General features: G+C 46.3%; 3 protein-coding genes across 5 annotated transcripts; 1 reads left to right on the top strand and 2 right to left on the bottom strand.

The window, feature by feature from the left end:
* Positions 1-1,723: 1,723 nt before the first annotated feature.
* On the bottom strand, positions 1,724-6,363 carry LOC133374669 (uncharacterized). 2 transcript variants are annotated; one of them, XM_061605828.1, is made up of 2 exons: positions 5,338-6,363; positions 1,724-3,081 (listed from the first exon to the last, which is right to left on the bottom strand). In XM_061605828.1, the coding sequence occupies exon 2, from the start codon at positions 3,061-3,063 to the stop codon at positions 2,266-2,268; it is 798 nt and encodes a 265-aa protein (XP_061461812.1). In that variant the 5' UTR covers positions 3,064-3,081; positions 5,338-6,363; the 3' UTR covers positions 1,724-2,265. The 2 variants fall into 2 exon arrangements, with proteins under 2 accessions (XP_061461812.1, XP_061461811.1); XM_061605827.1 differs by having other exon boundaries at positions 6,025-6,361.
* On the top strand, positions 5,675-15,542 carry NAXE (NAD(P)HX epimerase). The gene is made up of 6 exons (XM_061605829.1): positions 5,675-6,029; positions 7,033-7,141; positions 8,373-8,483; positions 10,483-10,596; positions 12,881-13,028; positions 14,854-15,542. The coding sequence occupies exons 1-6, from the start codon at positions 5,839-5,841 to the stop codon at positions 15,054-15,056; spliced, it is 876 nt and encodes a 291-aa protein (XP_061461813.1). The 5' UTR covers positions 5,675-5,838; the 3' UTR covers positions 15,057-15,542.
* LOC133374668 (G patch domain-containing protein 4) lies at positions 15,108-22,348 on the bottom strand. Of its 2 annotated transcripts, none has more exons than XM_061605824.1 (8): positions 22,206-22,348; positions 21,879-21,968; positions 20,552-20,625; positions 19,705-19,797; positions 18,883-18,990; positions 17,125-17,231; positions 16,694-16,744; positions 15,108-16,279 (listed from the first exon to the last, which is right to left on the bottom strand). In XM_061605824.1, exons 1-8 carry the CDS (start codon positions 22,294-22,296, stop codon positions 15,901-15,903), a joined length of 993 nt encoding a protein of 330 aa, XP_061461808.1. In that variant the 5' UTR covers positions 22,297-22,348; the 3' UTR covers positions 15,108-15,900. The 2 variants fall into 2 exon arrangements, with proteins under 2 accessions (XP_061461808.1, XP_061461810.1); XM_061605826.1 differs by having other exon boundaries at positions 22,125-22,206.
* Between the last annotated feature and the right edge of the window lie 2,164 nt (positions 22,349-24,512).

Genomic DNA, 24,512 nt, shown 5'->3' with positions numbered 1-24,512 from the left:
AGCCACAGGCCTCACCAGCCCTGCTTCATGGCTTTCTAGCCAGGCAAAAACACTCAGGAATCTGTCCTTCAGCTGAAATAATGCCTCTTGATGCCCAGGAGAAACCTCCTGAGTGCTGCACGCCTGGAATGTAGCCTGCTATATGTAGGCACTAGGCAACAATCACATCCATTCATCTTTCCATATGACTAGTATGCAGCAGGGTTCGCCATTAGGAAATGAAATGTTTCCCACTCCTGTCCTGTTCTACATGACTGGGGCAGTTCCACATTTTAACCATAGAGAACAGCCTCCATCATGGTTAGGGTGACCTTCAGTAGCAAAGGTTCATCTTTGTCCATTTCATAGAATCAGAATAGTAGAGTTGGAAGGGACCTATAAGGCCATCAAGTCCAACCCCTTGCTCAATGCAGGAATTCAAATCAAAGCATTTGTCAGGATCTGAAGCAGTAAGACATGGAGAGGTAAATAAAAATGTTTAAAATACTAGGGGGGTTCTGCCCCGATGGCTCCACTTGGCAACCCCCTATTCCCCCCCGTCGCCTGCAGCGTGACGCTTACATTTTTATTTAGACAGATATATCAGCAATGTATTAAGTGTCTTTTAAAAACAAACTGCTTCAAAATGACATATACAAAACATACTAATAAGTCCACACTCCTACTCTCTGAAAACAATCCCTAACCATCTGTTAAACAAATTAGGATGGTTCTTCAGACTTAACATTTCCAGTCTTCCAAATGACAGCAGAGAGAACAGGACAGAAGGGCAGAGCTCATTTGTGATCCCTGAGATTTGAAGGATTGGAAATCCCACTTTTGAACTATGCCATTGAATTAGTCTGCTTTTCTATGCAAAATAATGAACGGGGGCAAAAATAGCAGACTTTTGAACTCGGGCCTTATAGGACATGTGTTCTATGTGTGAATGCAGAGGTAGGAAACTGGTGGAGCCCACCAGATGTTACTGGCCTCCCAACTCCCATCATTCATGACATGCTGGCCATTCTGGTTGTTGGGGCTGCTAGGAGTTGTGGCCTAAAACATATGGAGCACATTGGGTGGAAGAAGGCTGTCATAAAGGCTGTATTTAGTTGCAAAGAGATTTTTTGCTTTGTTACAGCAACCCATTAGTAACCACACTTGTTCAGGAAAAGTATGCACCTGAAAGCTGGATTTAAATAGGCTTTTTCCTTCTTCTTGGTGATTGAAATCAACCGTTTCAATTGCTGTGATTTAACATTCTCAGTCCAAGGACACCGATGTTTGCTTTCCATGTCATGGAGAAATGCCATGTTGCTCATTGTGCCCCATACATGATATCATACCCATTTTATTGCATTGTCTTTTGAGTATGTTTTGCAGGAGCAAGATACTGGGTCCATTGGCTGTACACCAGGGTAGGCCGTGTTTGACAGGTAGACGGGGCTGCCCACTTGTTAGTCACCTGATATCACAGTAACATCAGGTGACCTGTTTTTGCCCTCCTTTTTTTTGAAGCCAAACCCCACAGACAAAAAAGTGTATGCAGTGCTTTCCATCAAGTAACAGCTGAAAGTTGCCACCTAGGAAGCCTGGTCTGCAGCGTTTCCTAAGGGTCTTTGTGGGCGCAGCTGATCAGTAGTGCCTGTGTTACAAAAGGAGTCAAGCCTGAATGGAGGCCAGACTGATAGGGACTCTATATTCCTTAAGTTGCCAATGAGGAATAGAGACGAGACCAGAGTACCGTGAATGTTTGCCTTTATTGAGCCTTTGCAAAGGGAGGGTCACCCTTAAGTGACTCTCCAGATTTGCTGACATCCATCATATTTATAGGCTACAGGTACGTCACACACATATCATCAGAAATGCATAGCTAATCAGAAATACATCATTATTTGATTTCTCAGCATCTATCTATTCTGGTCCACTTCTCTGTTCTCCCTCCAAACTTCCTTTATCCTTGACCTTTGGTCTGGTAAGCTGGGAACAACATTTTTAATTGCAAATGAAGCTGATAAGCGGAAAGACTCCCGTACTTTCTCATAAGGGAGGCAAACATATGTTTCATTTAATGTTATTTGGTTTTATTCTACTATAACATTTTTAATTTTAACCCATCACAACACCTGCAAAGCCCTTTCTTCCAAGCCCTGCCTTTATCTGCCCCATCCCCGATCGCAGGTAGGTAGGCATGGCATGGCTAAAACAGCTTCAGGTCATGGGCAAAAAAGGGAGGCCTGGTGGACCTAATTAGGCCTGCAGGCTAGGGCTTCCTGATCCCTGCTATAAGCCACTAGCCGAGCAGAAGTGAGTTGAAGGCTGTGCTTTGCCGTAAGTGGGTTGTTGCAAGTTGCGAAGTTCACTTTGTCTCCCTTTGTGCCAGCAGCCACAATGCCCTCTCAGGTCCTTGAGCGTTATATGGGGAGAATATACCGCAAGCCTGACAGGGCCTTCAGAATCACTTTCGCTCTCTGTGGCCGGACCACTTATATTTTCTTGGTGGCCCTCTCTGGATGGAGGTCTTGAAGGTCCAGATCCAGGAAAGCTCACTGTGGGGCTGCAGCACTCTTTTGGGCTTGCCACTGCAGAAGGCGGAGGACTGACAAGCCAGCCACCACCAGGGTCTCCATCCCTAGCAAGACTTTGATAGGCCCATCTTTCAAGCCCTGAGCTGCAGGCAGGGGAACTGGTGGTGTCCCCAAGAGCTGAGTGGGGGCCATTTTTAGGGGATGGACCACTTTCAAAACTTAAGGCATGCTCAGTGGAGGAGCTGCTGTACTCCAAGGCCAAAGGCTCAGTGTGCTCCTCTGAGGAACTTATCACCACCAAAGAAGCCGAAGAGGTGGTCTTGTGTGTAGAGCATGATGGACTGGTGCTGTCTGAGATACTGGTGTATTCCGATTCTGAAGAACCACTGTATTCAAAACCAGGAGAGCTGGTAGATTCCGTGGAGGGCGAGAGACTTGTGTAGTCATAGAAGGAGGCGCTGCTATAGCCAGAGGGCTGTCTTACTGGAGGGAAAGAGGTAGCTGGCTGAACCAGTGGCTGAGGTTTCCTTTTCTTCTTGAGATGGTCTTGCATTTTTCCTCTGCGGTTTGCCTACACAGACAAATTAACTGATTGATGAGTGAATTAACGGCTTTAATGCCAATGAAAGGGGAGAGGGGGAGGAGAGGCAACGGCGTGAACATGACCAAATGCAGAAAAACTGACCGTCTGCATCTGAACAAAGTGGGCCCAAATCAGCTTTCCCCAACCTGGCATCCTCCAGACATTTTGGATTACAACTTCTGTCAATCCCACAGCCAGCATGGGGGTTGTATTCCAAAACAGCCATGTTTGCTGGGGCTGATGGGAGTTGTAGTCCAAAACATTTGGAGAGCACCAGTTTGGAGAAGGCTGGTCCAAATACCTCACCCCTCGTTTCCAACAGTAGCGAGGCAGATGCTGACATGACCCCATGGGTCTCGTCTCTAATTCCTGATCGGCAAACCTGGGAATTGGGGGCCATAACAGGCAGGCCAACACCTAAGGCCTTGCCCTTTTGTAACAGCGCGTCTAGACTAAGGGTCCCTCTGATGCAGCATCTGGTTCCCAGCAGTGGCCTTCCAAGTACCTCAGGGCAAGGCAAGGAGGCGATGGGCTGTCATCTGTTGTTTTTTTCTTGGCAATCCACAGGAACAATTTTTCTAAACATGGAGGTTCCCTTCTTAGGTATCATGGTTAATGGCTGCCAGTTCCACCATGAACTGTATGGTGTCTGGGCAATCTAAATCCACAGTCCCAAAATAGCAACGGGAGAGAATCTTGATTTGGTTCTCATTTAAAGCTAAATTTATCAGATTTGCATTTTTCAAAACAATGTGAGAAAAGCACAGCCATCGTTCAATATTCACACTTATATGCAATTCACCAACCCAACAGTGTTTACAAAAGTATTAGGGGAAAGTGTGCATAAGAATGAATATATGAGTGAAGCAAAAATGCATTATATGATGAGAAACTGCCTACAAAAATGTGTTTATTAGGAGAAATTTACACTAAGGTGCTGGTGCAGATCAGCTAAGGAGGGGGTTGTTCTTCCCTCTCAGTTCCTCAAATGGTCAGTCTGATAGCCAGGGAGGGGTGATTTACATCCCCGTCAGAATGCTCTATGACATTGATTTATTTACTGTTTTGCTGCTATCGCCCAAATCAGTTAGTAGAAATATTTGCTTGGGGGAGGCTGATCAGGGCCTCCCACCCCTTCTCTAAAAGTGCCTAGCTGTATCACTGGAGCAGCTGTGCATATTTCTTAGCACAGGGAGGAGCCTACACTCTGCCGATTCTCAGAGATCCTCTCTCCAGAGTGTACAATCAGCTTCTTTCTAGATTGCGTGCAGGGGGTTGCAGTGGAATTGTCCCAGGGATGCCACAATGCCACCGCCGATTCTTCTTGTCTTGGACACTGGGGATTCTGAGCAGGTGCTGCTAGAGGCTGAGACTTAGGGCTGTATTCAGCCCTACTCAGCCTACATCCATAGAAATGAATGAACCTAAGTTAGTGTGGGGTACCGCAGGGCTTGGTCCTGGGCCCAGTGCTCTTCAACCTTTTTATTAATGACTTGGATGAGGAGGTACAGAGCATGCTTATCAAATGCAGATGATACAAAATTGGCAGGAATAGCTAATACCCTGGAAGACAGAAACAAAATTCAAAGGACCTTGATAGCCTGGAGCATTGGGCTGAAAACAACAGAATGAAATTTAACAGGGATGTGCTGGGAGGAAGGGCAGGATATAAATCAACTGATAAATAATAATAGGAAAAAGAAGCCAAATGCACAGTTAAGGGGGATACTTGGCTCAGCAATACTACATGCGAGAAGGATCTTGGGATTGTTGTTGATCACAAGCTGAATATGAGCCCACAGTGTGATGTGGCTGCAAAAAGGCAAATACTATTTTAGGCTGCAATAACAGAAGTATAGTTTCCAATTCACATGAAGTATTGGTTCCCCACTATTTGGCACTGGTTTGGCCTCATCTTGAGTACTGTGTCCAGTTCTGGACACCACACTTCAAGAAGGATGCAGACAAAATGGAACAGGTTCAGAGGAGGGCAATGAGGATGATCAGGGGACTGGAAACAAAGCCCTATGAGGAGAGACTGAAAGAACTGGGCATGTTTAGCCTTGAGAAGACTGAGAGGAGATATGATCACACTCTTCAAGTATTTTAAAGGTTGCCTCACAGAGGAGGGCCAGGATCTCTTCTCAATCATCCTAGAGTGCAGGACCAGGAAGTTACAGGAAGCCAGATTTCAGCTGAACATCAGGAAAAACTTCCTAACTGTACTACAATGGAACCAGTTACCTAGGGAGGTGGTGGGCTCTGCAACGGTGGAGGCATTCTAGAGGCAGCTGGACAGCCACCTGTCAGGGATACTGTAATTTGGATTCCTGCATTGAGCAGGGGGTTGGACTCGATGGCCTTACTGGCCCCTTCCAACTCTATCATTCTATGATTTTAAGGGCTTTTTTTGGTAACTGCTGGTACAGAGTACCTCTTTTTTGGCCGCCCATAGCAGCCATTTTGTGCTGGCCTGGCACCCATAGCACTTTTACCAAGAAAAGCCCTGGCCACGTCTGTTAACCTCAGCGGGGCTGTCTACTCTCAGTAGGGCCAGCAGTGAATGCCACCTGATCCTGCAGAAGGAGAGGGAGCCTCGCGGGGGCGAGCGGACGCTGGGGCAGGCAAGGCCGGGCCGTGCGCCAGGGCGCGCCCTCGCTCGGCGAGCGGGCAGGCGGCGGGGGCAAGAGCGAGCTGGCGGCGCGCCTCCTTCTCCGCCGGCCTCTCTCCGCTCCGCCTCGACGAATGTCCTCCGGGCTGCGTCGGGCGGCCCTGCTGGGACTCGGCCTGCTCCTCTCCAGGGCGGCTCAAGCGGGACGCTGCCCGGCCGCGCTCTGGCCGCCGCCGCCTCTCTCCTTGCCTGCCCGCGCGGGTCTTGGCGCGCCGGCCGTGGCCATGCAGAGCTCGGGGGCGGCGCAGGGGCCCAAGTACCTCGGGTAAGGCCGGAGGAGGGCCGGGGTCGAAAGCTCCGGGAGAGCGAGTCACATATTCCCGTTGCGGCCCCCTACTCCTCTCCGCCGCCGCCGCCGGAGAATGCCAGCTGGGCTGCCCGAGCAAAGCGGAAGGCACATGCTCAGAAAAACCCTCGTCGGCTCTTTCCAGGGCCGGGTCTGGCTCGAAAGAGAGCTGGGACAGGGGATTGTATTAGTATTAGTATTATTGCAACGACCCTCCTCTCCCCGGTTCCGTAAGGCGGAGGAAGGGGCATTTGCAGACCTCTGGCTTTGCCGAGGGACAACCAGGCTGAGGTTTAGTCCCACAACATGTGCTCAGGGTGAGGTTTAAGAAGGAGCCCGGGGGGGGGGTAAGTTTCTAACTTGTGGAGTAACGGTGCCTTTGAGCATACGCAGGGGAGCCTTTCTTCCTTACTGCAGCCTGGCGCATCTGATTAGCGAGACCGTAATGTTAAGGCATATTTTATTTTATTTGTATTTCTTACCCCCTTCTCACCATAATGTCTGGGAGGGGGTTACAACAGTATTAAAATTTAAAATTAGTTAAAACCATTTACAATCAGAAATATAGATATATAGATATGCCCCTATTTCTGCTGTAGTTGCTAAATCAGGGTCCCCTGGCCTTTTAGTGCTGTGGGTGCCATACTCTCTTGTCACACACACACACACACCCCTCCAAACAGAAAATATGTGGATGCAGACTTCACTTTTCCAGGGATCTGGGTTAAAGACACTGTAGAACTAATCTGAGCCATGAAAAGCAGGGCAGTTTAGGACTGGAGAGATATGGGTTCAAATCCCTCCTCTGCCAGAAAACTCAATAGGTGAAGGTGTGCCAGTCTGTCTAACCTTCCTCATAGAGCTGTTGTGTAGATGAAGGGTGTGTGCATGAAGGATTGGGGGGGGGGATGTATGATTTAAACTTATCTGGGGGGAAAGTATAATGAGAATTTTGTGCTAAGAGATTCTGTCTCCCGGCCAGCCAAAAAGAAGCTCAAGCCATAGACCAAGACCTGTTTGATGAGTACAAATTCAGCGTTGACCAGCTGATGGAGCTGGCTGGGCTGAGCTGTGCCACAGCCATTGCCAAGGTAAGTGGCACCTGCCGAAAGGACAAAGCAACAACATTAAAAGTGGGAGGGGGGCAGGCAGTGCCTGATGACTGGTGGAACTCCTTGCTGGAAATGCTACAGAGCAGAGATGAGGAACCTGCGCCCACCCCCAGGTCTACAGCTCCCATCATCTCTGGCTGTTGACCTTTCTGGCTGGAGCTGATGCAAGCTGGAGTCCGACATCGGAGGGGCTACACAGAACATAAGAACATAAGAAGAGCCTGCTGGATCAGGCCAGTGGCACCATCACAGGTTCAACATGCCTGCTATAAGAGACCTGACTGGAGAGGGTTGCAAAGGTGACCACCTGCCACTCTTTTGTTTTAATGTTATTGAAAATTTAATGTTAAGATTAGTTAATAAATAAAGGGCGTGTTGCACACACACCCACACACACACCCTGTCTCCCACTTTTAAGTTCTGTACAGTATGAGCTCGTCAAAGGATTTGGAATTTTGTTAAGGCTTTCCTGAATCCTTTGTATGCTATACCCCGATCTTGAAGAGTTAAAAAAACTTATTCTTCATCATGGTGATTCAGATTCTATGCCCAGAAAAGCTCAATTCGGCATCCAGAAATAAAGTATGCAAATGACTCATATTGGGACCAAGTGAGCTGCGTGGGAATTTCAGAGGCTGCAGCATTGCTGAAACAAAGCAGTAGGCAGGTACTGAACCCGTCCCCAATCCGTGGGGATCTTACTTATTTGGGATGGTATCCTTTGTTGTTCATACAGTAGGGCCCCGCTTTACGGCGCTTTGCTAATACAGCAGTCTCAATTAGACTAAAGCCCCACTCATACGGCACTTGTTCCACTTTTACAGCGGTTTTTGGGTGTAATGAGTTCCGCTTTTCAGTGGCTTTCGCTTTTTGGCGGGGGTCCGGAACGTAACCCGCCGTATGAGTGGGGCCCTACTGTACTCAGAGTAGACCCATTGAAATGAATAGTAAAGTATAATTAGCTGGGTGTAACAGGTTTATCCCTCTATTCCTCCATAGAGATTCCAGAAGCATTCTTACGAAGTCATAAGGACAAAAAAAGAGTTAAAAAAAAAAGCTTGCTCTTTTAAAAAAGATAAAAATTAAAGTATGATTGCTAGGATACTGAATTCTTCTTCATCTGATACGTTATTCCGTAATTTTTCTGCATTCCCATGGAATTTGTGTCTTCACTGAAAATATAGTGTCTCTCTTCTTCTTTTACCTCAAGGCCTACCCAGCCAGCTCCTTCACCATTGACCAGCCATCTGTGTTGGTTGTGTGCGGCCCTGGAAACAATGGAGGGGATGGCCTTGTTTGCGCCCGGCACCTGAAAATGTTTGTGAGTGTTCTGCTTCTTTTTCATTCCGTACAAATTACAAATCTGTAGACAGCTGCGGGGAGGGGGGGAGTGGTGGTCAAGAGTCAAGCCAGTAGTTTGAGGGGAGGAGAGAGGTGTCACACCAGAGAACAAGCGGAGAGGTAGCGCATACTCTAGTTGTTCAGTTAGTCCCCGGAGACATGTAAAAATTTGAGACTGAGCCATTCCATTATCCAGATAGGTACTTTCCGGCTTATATGAGCCTGCCTGGGCCCCAAGATCCTCAGGAGAGGCCCTTCTCTCAATACCTACGTCCTCACAAGCACGACTAGTGGGGACGCGAGATAGGGCCTTTTCGGTGGCTGCCCCGAGGCTTTGGAACTCCCTTCCTAGGGAAGTAAGAATGCCCCCGCCTTGCAGTCCTTCCGTTGGCAAGCAAAGACTTTTTTATTTCAACAAGCCTTTGGAACTGTAAGCTGTTAAGGACAGGTCTTGAAGGGTGCTGCATTGCTGTTGCCTAATTGTATTATTTTAAACTTGAGTTTGCATTATTTTAACTGTATGTATGAATGGTTTTAATGCTGTAAATTGTTTAATTTGATTTTAATCTAGACTTTTGTATGGTTTTAATTATATGTGTGCTTTTATCTGGAAGCTGCCGTGAGTTCCAGTTTTGGAAAAAGGGTGGGGTAAAAATAATGATAATTAATTAATTAATTAATATGTCATTTTTAAATATCCCCACACACGGTGGAGGGCAGAAGGGAGAACTCATAGATTGGGGGCCAGATTGCCCACCCCCAAGAAGAGGACCTTGTGTCCATTCTAACTCAGGTCTTGTGTTGTGTGAAACACATGTCTTTTTGAGTTCTTCCAATATTTTCACAAAATAGCCCTGCCAGTTCCGATTCAAATCCAGGCCAATCTCGTCCTCAGATCACAGGTTTGAGGAGGCTATGGCTGGGAATGAGGAGGTTAGGATGGCTCTGCAAGGTCTAGTGTTAAAATTGTGAGTTTGGGGCATGTGTGTGTCATGCTGAGGGGTGAGAGAGAAATTTACAACAGCTCTGCCACATAGTATTAATGCAGGTTGGGGATCAGGATGAGACATAAGTTTACAACAACCCTGCAGTGTTGTCCAGTGCTTATACTCCCATTTTTTTTCCAGTTTGGGGGTGCTGCAATTGAGAGAGGCAGGGTTTCTTGCTAATTTTGGGGGTGGGGTGACATCTCCTGCCCACTCACAGGTACCTTAACATTTTGGGCTTTTCTCATTGATTTCTGTGGGCAGCTCTAATTTCTAATCTGGAAGAGAAAAATATTTAAAAGTTCAGTTAAAACTGGAAAACAGGCAGTAATCCAGTCAAGGAAGTTTGCTTGCTGATTGACAGGTCCAGTCTGAACAGCCAGTGGCCAGCGCCATAGCGGTACCTGGAATCCTTCACTGGCCAGAGATGTTGTGCCTTGGGGCTCCTTATAAGAGCCAGCTGTCAACAGATCAAGGGTTCCCAGCAGCTCCTGACCGAGAAAAACAGCACTCTGAAAATTCAGAGAATGCAGAAATGCTAGCATTTTCAACATCCATAACTCAGTTTGGTGTTACACCACCAAACTGAGCTGCTGAGCATTTTTAAATGAGGCTTGACAAGGTCTTGAGCAAGCTGGGAAGTGGGGCTGTGAGAGCATTTATGCCCGCCTTCCCTTGCTTGGCGAATGGTCAGGGCTGATGGGAGTTATAGCCCAGCAACAATCCGGAGAGTATCAGGTTGGGAAAAACTGACTCATACCTTCCCTTTTTAGACTCTGTTCCCACAAGGTGGCTTGAGCCCCATGTGATGTTATTTCAGCTCCTGATAACGATACTTGAACGTGATTGTACTGTGCAAATGTTTTGTAAGCCGCTTTGAGAGCCTCTTCAGGTATTATGATTATTCTGCCTTTCATTGCAACTGGAAATACCAACAGATATACAACAGGATAGAAGTATTCTAAATAAATAAATCCCATGTCTCTTTTGCAGGGCTATGAGCCAACTCTCTATTACCCCAAACGCCCCAACAAACCGCTTTTTGAAGGTTTAACCACGCAATGCAAGAAAATGGACATCCCGTTTCTTTCGGAGTTCCCATCTGAAGTAGGTAGACCACCTTCCCTCCAATCCAGAGGAATGGGTGCTAGATCAAGTTAAGAAAGAACATGAAGACGCTTCGTTATTGGCAATAGCAAAAGTATTAGTCAGCAAATACAGTAAACAAACTGGATTGCCAAGGAAGCTGGTAGTGGGGAACTCCCGGACCATGGGCTGGATTCACCCTATGGGTCGTCTGCCTTTGTGGGCCCTTATAGGGCTTAGGTGGGATAGAAGATATTTAAGGTGAACAGTTTTCTTTAGTCAGAACCATAATTATACAAAAAAGTAAAACAATTATCTAGAAAAAAAAGGTAAATGCATAGATAATTTGTTTAACCCATGAACAATGCAACAGTCCCTCAGAGTCCAAAGAGAAAATTAGGCAGTTCTTGCTTGCAGACCATGTGGCGAGTCAGCCCAGATGGTCCTCTGGTCCACAGAGGGGCTGGACAGTGAAGACCTGCTGCTTTAGAAACAGCTTTAGTTCCCAAAGCAACAGGACAGCCACAGCAAAGGGCAAACATATAATTTGCAACTTGGAGATCACAGATCTACCATCACAATGCAAATATAACAACTGTTATGAGATGTACAAGAACTGATTTCTGGATCTCCTGAGTAATCAACCATGCATAAACAGAATTTCAGTAACCTTCATACAGATAACAAAGGCTGAGAAATTTTATTCAGCTGATTCCCGCTCCTGGCTTTTAGGCCTCCTCTCCAGGACTCTCTGCAGATCAGCTGAGGAAGGGGGTTCTCACCCCTTCCCCATTCATTCAGTGAGCAATCTGATGAGTAGGAAGAGGGCAAAGGGCAGCCCCATCAGCATATCAGGTGGAAAAGGTTACCTCTCTCTGCCCACTCCAGCCTGTGGTTACTTGTTCTTTTTGACGTAGCTGCCAAAATTGGTTGGGGTTTTTTTGGCGGGGAGGGGGAATTGCTTGGGGGGCTTGATCCAGACCTGAGGTTAGTTAGATGGAGGTCACATCCTGCATCCAGAAGCATCCAAAAAGCGATTTAAACAGAGTTTGGAAAGAATTCTGATTTACAACCCCCTTCAAAAGAGTTCCAGGTGTTTCAAGCCAAAACCTTCCTTCATTATGGGCATTTTATTATGGTGGAACATCTCCGTTTATGTGCACCACAAGAAGCTTTATAGATCCCCTTCCTTGGGAATGGGAATGTCAAGAAGGGAAATGGTTTACATTCATGTGATTCTACACAAAAGTAAACGTACTGCCTTCAAGTTGATTCCGACTTATGGCGACCCTATGAACAGGGTTTTCATGAGGCTGAGAGGCAGTGACTGGCCCAAGGTCACCCAGGGAGCTTCATGGCTATGTGGGGATTCGAACCCTCGTCTCCGACGTCATAGTCCAACACCTTAACCACTACACCACACTGGTAATCTGCCCTAAAATGATAGTGACGACGGGTGTGCCACATGATGGTCCCTCCCTCGTGTCACCTGAAACATGCCTTTCTGGCTCGGTCCCTTCTCTTCCTAACTGCAGCCAGCCTCCCCTCCCCTATAAACTCACTTGGAGTCACTGATGCAGTGAGAAGAGTGCCTCTGAGCACATCTTGGATGGCTGTTTTATCACAAATCCATACCCACTTGAGACTCTTTTTCAGTGGGGTTGTAAACGAGAAGTAGTTTCCTGCCTGTTTAAATTGCTTTTTGGATGCTTCTGGGTGTCTGCCGTGACTCTCTTTGTTCAATGCTTCTACACTTTCTTTTCCTGTTTTCTGCCACTGTTCTACCAAAGAGTATATATGATCATAGGACCATGTCTGACTTAGCTAGCTTTCTGGTTGAGGTTTTGGCCATTAAAAAGAAATGGGCCAAATCCCGTATGATTATCAGCGTGATTTAGAAGAATGAAAGCGGATGAAGACAGGGTGGAGAACGTCAGGCCTGGGGGCCAAATGTGGCACTTGGGATATTTTCCTGGGCCCCATCCTTCACCAGCCCTACTTCCAAAGTTCTTCAAGTGTTTTTGTCCTTGAACTTGGATGTTTCTTGTTTTCCTGGGTGGAGGATAGAGAGGGGTGTGTTTGTGTAGAAACTAGTCTACTGTAGAAAGGTAAAACTTGCATTTGATTTACCCACCTTTCCTCCCGGCCTCTCCCATCACTGACATGCCCCCCCCCCCAAAAAAAAAGCGTGGATGAGAATGTGGCCTTCTTGCAATCCGCTGGTAAATCCCTCCCAGTGCATGTGCCAGGCCATCAGTTGCAGCCTGTGTGCCACACTGACCTACTACCTTCATTTCATTGGCAGGCTGCACTCATTGATGAGATCTACGGCCTGGTGGTGGATGCTATTTTTGGGTTCAGCTTCCAAGGGGCTGTGCGGGAACCCTTTGGCACTATCCTGAGCATTCTGGAGAAGGTCACTGTCCCCATTGCGAGCATCGATATCCCATCCGGTACGTTGGACCAAGGCTGCTGCCTGAGCCGATTTGGGCGGGCGGGGGGGGGGGATACTTCTACTTCTGGGTAACGTAGCACTTGAATAGATTCCTGTTTGTGAGCTCCACCTCTCACCCTGCTCAACCTCTGTAACCAGGACCGAACCGAAATGAAGCTGAACTCTTACCTGTACACATTTATGCAGATTTGAGTCTTCTACTTCACTGTACTTTTAATGTTTTGCATAATTTATATCTAGTTCTGTAGATAGGCGCAAGGATGAATGCAGGGCATTTATTTGCAGGCCTCAGGACCAGAAGCAGCGGCTGGCAAGATTTGTCTCCTTTTTTTGAAAAGCAGTTTCTAATGATGTTGAATGGTGTTCCCAGTCCCATATTCTGTGTTTTTTGCATACATTCAGGCCTGGTTAAGACACTGTGCACCAACCTTTGTGGACTAGTTACTTGCTTTTTACAAATATTATGCAACCATATTTGGAATTCTCCATCCACTATGGATTTTTTTTCAGCCACCCCTTCGGCTGCAGTAGTTTCATCACCCCCCACTTGAAACATATCTTCATAAGCCCATAAAGACATAGGAATGGCTTATTATAGGTACTTTAAAACCATCTTTCAATCATATCTTCAATGCAATTTACAAAACAAATTTTAAAAGTGAAAGCTGCTTCTCTGCTGTGACAAGCAAACCCAATTTTATTTAGGTGTCCCTTTTGGACGACGTGGGAGATAAACAGCTTTAGAAAGCAGTTTGCTGCTTAAGGCCTGTTGAAAATTAATGGTTACTCATTCCCATTATTTCGTTAGGACTAACATTGGCTACAAACCTTCACATTATTTGATTACATTTAAATATTGTTTGGGAGGCCTTTTGTTTTTATTCCAGATCTTTATTTAGCTTCTGTGGGCAGTTTTGATCATAAGTATTTTAATTCCACACCCATATTGTATGGCCACAACTAGGCTGCTAGATTTGTAATTTGGAAGAGATCAAATTAACCAGGGTTTTTCATTCAGACATTGTGACTTTATATCATGTTTATTTTCAACACTCCTAGACATTAGACCCTTGTTGTAAACATTCCGATCTTATATTTCTGTTCTGTTTCACTATTTGCAGTTTTAGTTCTTGTTAGTGAACTGCACCTTTTTTTCTGCTAGGTTTTCGCCAAGCCTTAAAGACCTGGCTATTCAGACAGGCCTATAAGATCAGGGTGGATTAGTTTTAAAGTGTTAATTGATGGTTGCTTTTAGATGGATTATGATTGTTTTTAATATGTGTATTGTATTTTATATTGTTGTACGTCGCCTAGAGTGTCTGTTAACCCGGACATATAGGCGACCCCCAAATAAAATTATTGTTATTATGATGATTGTTCTGCCACACACTCAAGCAGGGAAGCTACGGGCGCTGTCTGCCCTCCCTCTGATTATCTGTAACGTGGATACCAACCTACCTTCCAAGTTTGTTGTAAGGGAAAATACACGAAGCACTTTTAACGCTCAAAAGGTGCTACACAAATGCTAAAACTGTAAGCCACTTAATTTTCTTCTGTAAAAGGGCCACTTGCAGGAGTTACAAGTACGATATTGGTTGTCACTTTGTAGATGCAATAGTAAATGGGTATGTGGTTTATCAATATATAGAAACCAGCCTTCCCTGACCAGATTCCCTTTCAACGTTTCAGACTGCAGTTCCCATCAGCTTCAGCCAACACAGCCACGGGGTGGGAATTGTAGTCCAAAACATCTGGAGGGGGGGGATTTTAGCACAGGCTGCACTAAAAATTATTTCTGAAGCAATTTCCCTTTTTGATTTCAGGCTGGGATGTGGAGAAAGGAAACGTTGAGGGGCTGCAGCCAGACATGTTGATCTCCCTCACTGCACCCAAAAAGGCTGCAAAGCATTTCACTGGCCGCTACCATTTCCTTGGGGGCAGGTTCGTTCCTGTGGCGGTGCAGAAGAAGTACTCACTTCACCTCCCACCGTACCCAGAGACAGACTGTGTTGTGCGGCTCTCTTAGCGGCTGAGGCCCAGCTGACGCTGTCCATATGAAAGGGCTCTTGAGAAGGAATTAGGCTGGGTTGGGTGATAGTTTATTAGTTGGAGTTGCAAATTAAGCCTTAAGTGGTCACATGGCATTTGACAATATACTGGAAGAAAGCATTCAGCCACCTTTCCCTCTGCAGACAACGAACATTCAAATAAGTGGCAGCTTTAGATCTTGGGAAGGGGGCGGTATTGTTCATCACATTACCGAGTATTACAGAGAAACTTTTCTTTTGGCACAGGGAAACTTTGGCCCTGCAGATGTTGCTGAACTACAACTTCCATCCTCCTCAGCCATTGGTCATACTTGCTGTGGCCAATGGGAATTACAGTTCAGCAACATCTGGAGGCCCACAGGTTCCTCATTCTTGTCTTAGCAGAATCGCATTCTTTTCCTTTGCAGATGGAAGAGACCGTAAACAAACTTTCATTTTCCTTCAATAAAAACATTTTAAAAATATTTAGTTTGCTTTTAAATGCAAACTAGATGTACCCACAGCTCTTGTACTTGTCGACATCATTTAGAGAGAACAAGCCAGCCCACCATGCAGGGCCCAAGCCAGCCCACCACCTCAGGCTAGTCAGCTCCATGCCAGAATGCTGCCACTGTGACACGCAAGAAACTTGAGAACAGAACGGCTGGATTTCTCCCCAAGGGCTGTTTGGGAGGAGGAAGGTGTCCCAGTCTTGCCATTAGCCACAAAAGCTACACTGAAGCTCCCTCTTGGGCTATTCCCCCCATATTTTACTTGCGGGCATTCTAGTAGGAGCGCCAAGAATTTCAGTCAGCATAAAACCACAACACCTCCGGCCCCCCTTCATTCTGCTTTCCTATTTGTTTCCCTTGACTTCCGGCCACGACTGGCAATTTCTGCCCATTTCCCTTTTGGGTCTGTGATTGCCAGCACTGGCAGTCGCGCTGACTTGCTCTCTCCACTTTCCTCTTGCTGCTGTTTTTTCTTCTTTTTGGGTTTCTCACCTCTTGTTTCCGGGCTCTGGTAAGCAACAGCCTCCCCTTGGCGTTCCTTGCGTTTCTTGGCTTTCTTCTGCTTTTGCTGCAGGCTGCTGTCATTCGAGGCGGCCGCTGTTGCCTCCTGCACTCCTCCTTTTTGCTGCGCGCAGTGAGCCAAGAAAGCTTTCTCCTGCTCTTCCAGCCGTGCCAGCTTTGCGGCCATGTTTAAGCCATGCCGAGCCCCTCTGGAGACAGCAAAGAGACACGAGAAACGTTTTACCAAAAAACTCAAGCCCCCAAAATATATATTTCTCAGCTTTACTTAGGGCCTCCCAGTAGTCTGCAACCCAAAGCCATGGGCCAAATCCAGCTTGCTGAAGAGTGTTGCCTATTCCACTAATTCTCCGATAGGGTAAGGAGGGTAGGCTTAAGGCACTAGTTACTAGTGCCAGTGGTCACAGGAAGGTCTGAAGAGGACCAGGCCTCCACTGGACATCTAGCTGTAAACCAGCCTTCATCAGCCTGGTGGTCTCAAGATGTTCTGGACTACAACTCCCATCAACCCCAGGCAGCACAGCTGTATAGGTCTAGTTCTAGTTAAAATGCAAGCCTTTCCATAGAATTGGGGGTGCATGAGCTGACCACAGTTCCACACTCACTTATGTGCTGTTCTTCCCCCACAAGCCTGGACCAGCTCTTCATCAGTCAGCCTGTGAAAGAGAAGTAAACCTACGTTAAGGAGGTAACCAGCTCTCTGCTAAGACACCCTTCTCTTTCTGCCAACTCAGTCTAGACAAAAAGCAAATTAAATCAGTGGTTTTAGTCTAGTTGGGCCAGCATGTTGGTGTGTTGGACTAGGACGTGGGAGACCAGGGTCAAATTGCCACTCAGCCATGAAGATTGCTGGCTGACCTTGGGCCAATCACCTTGGGCCTAACCTACCTCACATGGTTGTGAGGAAACCATGTATGCCACACTGAGCTCCTAGGAGGAAAGGTGGGATATAAATGTAATAAGCAACGGCACAACCGTGTTCCTCTTGCTGGCCAAGCGGATCTAGACTAAACCAACCAAATCTCACCCTGGTTACCTCCTAGCAGTGGAAAGGTCCAATTTCTCGTCTTCGTCCTCTTCGTCGCTGTCGGAAGATGCAGCTATGGTCATGGGCTCTTCCCCACCAGGTGTCAATGTGGCTGCCTGGAACGGGGCAAAGATTTGATCAGAGGTAGCTGCAAACTACAGCAGCACAAACTACGCATGCAAGAAAGAAGAAAAGAAAGAGGCTTGGCTACGGGAAACGACGCTTTTGGCCAAGCCAAGTACTAGCCTGCAAGGCACAGCACTCGGGTCATAGGAGCCAAGGGTCCACCTTCTTTCTCACAGTGAGCAATCGGAAAACAAGCAAAGCATGAGAGCAACAGCACCCCCCACTGTGGCTCTGCAGCACCTGGTGTTCAGATGCACTACCTCTGAACACGGAGGTTCTATAAGCCATCACGGCGGTAGATATTGTCAGATCTCCTCATCAAGTCCTTTCAAATCCACCAAAGCCAGTGGCAGTAAATGACATCAGCCAGTTGAGTACTTTGCAAAGTAGTCCTTTCTTTCACCTCTACTTAATCTCCTGCCCGTTAATTTTAGTGGGTGACCCTTGCCCAAGTTCTAGAACAGCCTTCGTCAACTTTATGCCCTCCAGATGTTTTAGACATCACACTGCTGGCAGGAGCTGATGGGAGTTGTGCTCCAAAATGCTGGCAAAAGTTGGTCTAGTAAGATGGAAGGAGAGTAAAGCAGCCACCCTGTGCAACATGTTCCTGGTTTTGAGGGGAGGAGGAGGAGAGGTGTCCCGCTGCTGAAGCAGAGAAAAGGCAAACTGAACAGGGATTAAGGAATAATGCTTTGATAACGCCAAGGTTCTCTTCCAATTTTGGGGTGAGAGGGGAAGAGGTTCTGGGGAAAAGAAAGACAGAAAGAGGACTGTAGGAAATCTTGGCCGTGAAGGAAGGAGGAAATCAAGAGGAAGGGGATGGAGGCGCTATGGGACTCTTGCAGAGGACGTAGGAAGAGCCGTAAGTCAGGAAGTGGCGGGACAAAGGGCAGAGAGATGGAAGAAGTCTCTACCAGACTGAGAAAAGCCACAGATTCTCAGTTTAGAACAAGGGACAGGAAACGTGTGACCCTCCAGATGTTGCTGACTTGCAGCTCCCATCACCATTGGCCATGTTGGCTGGGCACGATGGGAGTTGGACTCCAACAACATCTGGTGGGCCACAGAAGTTCCCGATCCCTAGTTTAAATTTACAATGCACATACTAATGCTCAGGCGTGGCCTCCAACAGTTTTCTTCCATCCCTCAATGCCGTGGTTTGTTTCCTGCTGCTGCCAAGCCGGCACTCCATTTCAGCTACAGCAGGGACGTGGTCCTCCAGATGTTGGACTTCCAACTTCCATATGATGCTGGGGCTGATGGGAGTTGTAATCCAAAACATCTGGAATGTATCAAGTTGGTGAAGGCTGGTCTACTCCGATCAGCAGCAACTTTCTCCCAGTCCTGCTACCCAAGATCCCCTGAACTGAATGTGGCCTTTGGGCATGCAAAGCTTGTGCTCAAGCACTGATCAATGCCCCCATCCCATCATTTCAGAGTGTATATGAAGTTGCTGTAGCCTGACTGATACTGTTGGTACCTTCTGATGGACAGCGGTCTCCCCATCCCTCCCTCCGAGATGCTTTTAATTGGAGACTGAACCCACGACTTTCTGCTGATGTTCTTCCACTGAGCTCCAAGCTCTCCCAAACACACCAAGCCCCATTAAAGCCACAAGTTCAAACCTTTAACCCGCACTACCTTCACAAAGCGGCCATAGAGCAAGTTCTTGTTGCCTTGAGCTCTACGTGGCTTCTTATTGGTTATTGCGCTATCTTCCTCAGAGACCTTTTTCACTCTGACACTGTCCTAGAGGGGAGGGGAAAAAAAGAATTGTATTTAGAGTTCAAGGTCCATAATTTGACAGTCGCCATTGACCAAGCTTTATAACAACCCTGTAGGGTAGACCAGTGTTATGATTGTTCCTGTTTTACAGAAGAGGACGCAGGACAGAGAGAGCAGAGGCTTGTTCAAGGTCACCCCACAAGGTCATAACTGAGCAGAGATTTGTAAGGGAGCTTGCAGCTCCTGCCACACAACACCAGTTCTTTAAATGTAAAAAAAGACTCTTTTTCTGTCAGGCATGAGAAATAGCTTTGATAGCCTCGGCAGTTAGGCCACTGTATACTTCAAAGTATTATATAAGTGTGTGCATGGACTAGGGATGGCCAACTGACCCCTAGAACCTTGCCAAATATCAGTAGTGACCTGCTGCTGGATCAGAGAAAGGCCGGCCCATCCAGTCCAGTGCCTCGGATCCCACAGTGGCTAATGGCTAACCAACCATCTCCAGGGAGCCCACAAGCATGGTCAGAAGGTGACAAGAGTTCTCCAGCTGTTGGATTCTGCATAGCAATTTTAAAATAATCAAATATTTGGCTACAAGTCTCTCCTTAAAATGGATACTCCCCTAACTTACAAGAACCCTGATCCACAGTTTTTAAACATCCACTGCTTCAGTTCCCCCCCCCCACTGTAACAAAACCTCTGGCCTCCAATAGCTCCCTAACTACAGTCAGGTACCTGCCCAGTCTCCACAGCAATGTTAGCAGCAGATGAATTGAAGAGGTGGTCCCACCAGTGGAAAGTAAACTGCTCAGCTGCATTGTGGCCCACCTGTGTCAGGATGAAACAGAAGTTACAAGCTGCCAGACTCTCCCAAGTTAGTGATAACCACTGCTGCCCACAAGTTAGAAGGGACCCTAAAAGCTACCAATCCCAAATCCAAACCCACTGCCCCTACACTCTTTTCTGTATTTTTAAATCTTTTCTTGTTCATTTGGCCAGGAATTCCACAACTGTGGATAGTTCTCTGCAGACTTTAGTAAAACTAAATCTATTTTATGATCACAATAAGCCAGTGTAAGTTGGGCACAGAATCCTGCAAGTTAAGAATATGTATATCACGTTTCCAGTCCTTAAGACAGGCAAGTATGTGAACACTTGCTGGTTTTAATGGCTCCTTTTATTGTTATGCATATATATTTTATCCCAAACTGTTTCAAGGACTTTTTTTTTTTGCTGGGATGCAGGCTATAGAAGTAAGCAATTATAAAGATGGGGATGATAGAGATTCATTATTTGGGGAGGTTCAGCCTTCTAGGAAAAAAGACCCCAGGGGGCAACACCAATTTTCAGACCAATAAAACATAGTAAAATCTTTTGAGCCATAAAAGAAACTCCTTATTTAGATCAGCCAAGCATCTACTGGTATACTCTTCATCAGAGGCACACTCAAAATATGTAAGGCAACGTGGAACATTTTTCTAGCTCCTTCCTGAGGTTCATATCTGTTGGACTTGTTGGTTAAAGGGTCAGGCCTTCCTGATTTTCTCTAAAATCACTAGCTCAAGATCATAAGCTCCCTTACCCCAGCCGAGTCGCACTTCACTTTGACCTTTATGGCTTCAGAGATCCCATTTTCTAGCTTCCCGAGTCCTTTGCCTGAAATCAAGTTTGTAGAGCGTGGTTACAGGAAAGAACAACAAAGGGGAGGCAGACGAAAGCCCTAGCATGCAGAGAGTTCCAAACATGGTTCATACTTTTTGCAAAAGAGCAAACTAGTCCGAAACAGTTCTTGTTCAATTGGCACATGGGGTCTGACCAGAAGAGTTTATGCTATGATGCTACACAAGTGCAGAAAAAGCACAGAACATGATATTGGACCAATAAATAAAAGTTAAGACAATTTCAGCTGTGATTTTTTAAAAAGCCCAAACATTCATCCTTGTTTACAGAAGTATGCTATAAAGTGTAAAATACACCTGGAGAAATCTTAGTATTTTTTTTTTGAGGTAGCAAATTCTTCATCTGCAGGCCACAGAGTTCTGTCCATGGGGCCGGGGAAGGGGATGGGGGGCATGCCTGATGAACATCCCAGAAACCAGAGGAGTGGGTGAATAAGGTTTTCAGTAGTTCAGTGATGGAACTTCAGTGTTCTGAATGGCTCCCAGCTCTTCCCCAGGATTAGCAAAAACAGAAACAAAGCAAAATGGCAAATGCTGCAAACTTATGCAAACAAGAAATTCTCTTAATTCCCATGATTTACAATGGTCACAAAATCCAGCTTTTCTCAGGGTAGAATGTGGATTACATAGCTGCCCTGGACATCAAGCTAATGAGGTATTTGCCTCCAGTGTGGGTTCTGAAGGCAATACCAGAAAGCCTCCTTTTATCCTTTGCTGAGGCTTTCAGGCATTCAAACTCGGCCAAGGATCAGCCACAAGATACAGGTATGGCGTTCCAATGACTAGAGACCAGCTTCATAGGAGTAGCCCACTGAACAAGATGTGGTCTTGGAAATCCTTCACTCAGATCTTACAATTTTGGCTCTTATTTATTCATTGCAATATTTATAACAACACCTTTTCTGACAGCACAAGCTGCAAGGCAGGTCAAATCAGCAATTCCACACCAGCTGTGGATAATTACCTGCAGACTCAACCTAATCCTTGACCTGTCACACCAAGAATAATTTTTTAATATACACATATATATTTCTAGCCCTTAAGACATGCTTGCAAGTTTGTGATTTTGAAACATATATTTTGACTAGTCCTTGTTCGTAATTGTACATGTATTTCCCCCTTCCCCCCATCGTTTTGCCCAACGTGGCAATGAATCTATAAAGTTACTCCTACACCATTAGATGGGGAAATTAGTCCTCCAGTGGCACATGAACGACAAGCACTCCATACCTTTTTTCCATCCGTGTCTCTTCAGTTGCTTCTCCGCAAATTTCAGCCCTTTGCTTTTCGTCGCCGGCGAAGCGTCGCACATGATAGAAACTGGGTACACACAAAAGGGAAACAACAACGTTCAGCTAAGTCCTACTCAGAGTAGACCCACTGAACCGACTTATCCCAAGTTAGCCATGTCTATTAACTTCAATGGGTCTAATCTCAGAGGATTTAGCACTGAATACTACTCTTCGTTTTGAACACCTTGAGCCTGGAAGGTCCCCCACGATGCGGCCTCAAACTTCAAGCCTGCACCTATCCTTCCAATAACGGGGTCCGACTCACCGCTCCTTAAAGGGCGGCCGGGGAGCCACAAAGTGGATATGATGATGCCGTCACCCTTCCCCAGCCACGTGGTCAACATGGGAGCGGCCATCTTTACAGGAAGTTGCGCTTTTCACCTTCTTCCTGGCCACAAAGGATTGTGGGTGACCTGGAGAGAGGGGACCAATCAGAGGTTGCGGAGAATGTTTAAAGCCGCTCGCTGAGGAGCTTCCCCCGCCCCCCGAATCCCGCGAGGTTTGCTGCTGGGCTGCTGCGTGTTCATTGTACGCAAAACTATTGTTCATTTATCTATTGACTTTTCTCTCTTTTTCAACCCCCCCTTTTCCCTAATCTGCATTTTTAAAGTCTGTATTCCTGACCATTAGACGTCAGCCCCCCCCCCCCGGTAGATGCAATGGGTGACAATTGCAATCTTGCTTTTTGACACCTTTGCACCCCAATCTGATGCTCCTTTGTTGTTGTTATGTGCCTTCAAGTCGATTATGACTTATGGCGACCCTGTGAATCAGCGACCTCCGAGCATCTGTCGTGAACCACCCTGTTCAGATCTTGTAAGTTCAGGTCTGTGGCTTCCTTTATGGAGTCAATCCATCTCTTGTTTGGTCTTCCTCTTTTTCTACTCCCTGCTGCTTTTCCCAGCATTATCTTTTCTAGTGAATGATGCTCATTTACTCAGAAGCAAGCTCTACTGTGCAGTCTACAATGTCAAAACAGAAGGCAATTAGTTAAAATGCAAAATACAATTTAATAACGTCAACCATCTGTAAAACACCACTAATCAGTCGAACATTTTACAGCGAAATCCTGTGTCTACTTAGCAGTAAGCCCAACTGAATACAATGGGGTTAGGATTATAGCTGGTATTGACTCCTGTAGAAAGGACTAGAACCTTAGGGTGACTTGGACTCCCCCCTCCCCCATTCCTTGTTTCTTGAGTATAAATTAATGTATGTTAGCATGGAGAGCCCCCACCGGATTAGATCTCCCAGCTTCTCTTCTCTAAAAAGATGCAAAATTAACATTTTCACTTGCCCAGAACTTCCCTAAGGATGAAAATTCCGCCACTCCATGACCAGGTAGCCTGGAGGAAGCCACTGACAGGAACACAATACCATCTCAAGACTGGAACTAGACACACAGGATGTGGGTCAGGCTCTTCAGCTTTCTAAATTTCAAAGCAAATCTGCAAGGGGCTGCTAACTGGGGAAGCACCTTGATGAGGGGAGGGGGAGGTTTGTTTAATCTAAATAACCTTCAGAAGTTGGTAAAAGCTGCTGTCTTTCTCCACCCACCACCCTTAAAATGCACCCCCCCGGCTGATAGCAACAGCTTGGGATGCATGTAATTTAGCTTAGGGAGCTGTTAAGGAAGGAAATAATTTAAAAACAGGTTCCCCAGCACTCCTTTCCAGATCTGAATTGGACCATTTCCCTGGATGGCTTTGAAATAAATTAAACTGGATTCTCCAAGATCCCTCCTAAAACATATTAAATTTTCTATAAAAGGTGTGTGTGTGTATAAATATCTCCCAGCTGCTCCAATAAGCCCCTCCCCACTATGATGCCAAAAGTTTTCTTGTGCCCTGCAAACACCTCCCTCAAATTTGTCCACATTAAAATAAAAAATTAAAGTCATATTTGCTTTGACTGCCTGTCTCCAGAGTATAAAATGTGCCTGTGAACAAGGATTATCTATTCTCAGGTGTCAAAACGGCACCTCTCAAGGTGTGCCCCAGCCCTTCCGCTGGATAGGCCAAGCATGGAAACACTAGGAACCTGCCTTAGGTATGTCTAGATCAGAATTGGCTGCATTGTCTGACAGTAGCTCTTCCTCTACCAGTACAGTAAGGCTCAGATGCTTCATAAGGCAATGCAGGACCCTGTTGCTGGTGCCCAGCACTCTGCCTACCCCATCTGGAACTGGGCTTGAAAGTCCAAGTTAGAGTGTGGGCACGTGGAGGGCAACTTATAAGCAAGCACAATTTGTGATATTGCACAACTGATCAGGCTGTATGTCTGTGAAGGCATCAGCTTTGGTTTCCAGTTGCCTGGCTTAGTGGAGTTTGAGGCAATATGTGATCATTTTAACTCTGGTAAAACGTGACAGTTTTGATCAATGAATGGACCTTTTCTCCACCATGATACAGCTGTGACTCTGCATACCTTGTGATTGGATTGCAATGTGCTCTATATGAGGCTTGCATTTGGCCCAGAAGTTGCAGCTAGTGCAGAATGCAACAGCAAAGGCTTTGGGCTGCGAGTTGCCTTCCATTAACACATGTAACACCAAGCTGCCAAGATGCTAAGG

The sequence above is a fragment of the Rhineura floridana genome, chromosome 22, assembly GCF_030035675.1.
Source record: "Rhineura floridana isolate rRhiFlo1 chromosome 22, rRhiFlo1.hap2, whole genome shotgun sequence".
Lineage (NCBI taxonomy): Eukaryota > Metazoa > Chordata > Lepidosauria > Squamata > Rhineuridae > Rhineura > Rhineura floridana.
Note: the sequence above shows the minus strand (reverse complement) of the source record. Positions and strands in the feature narration are given on the sequence as shown.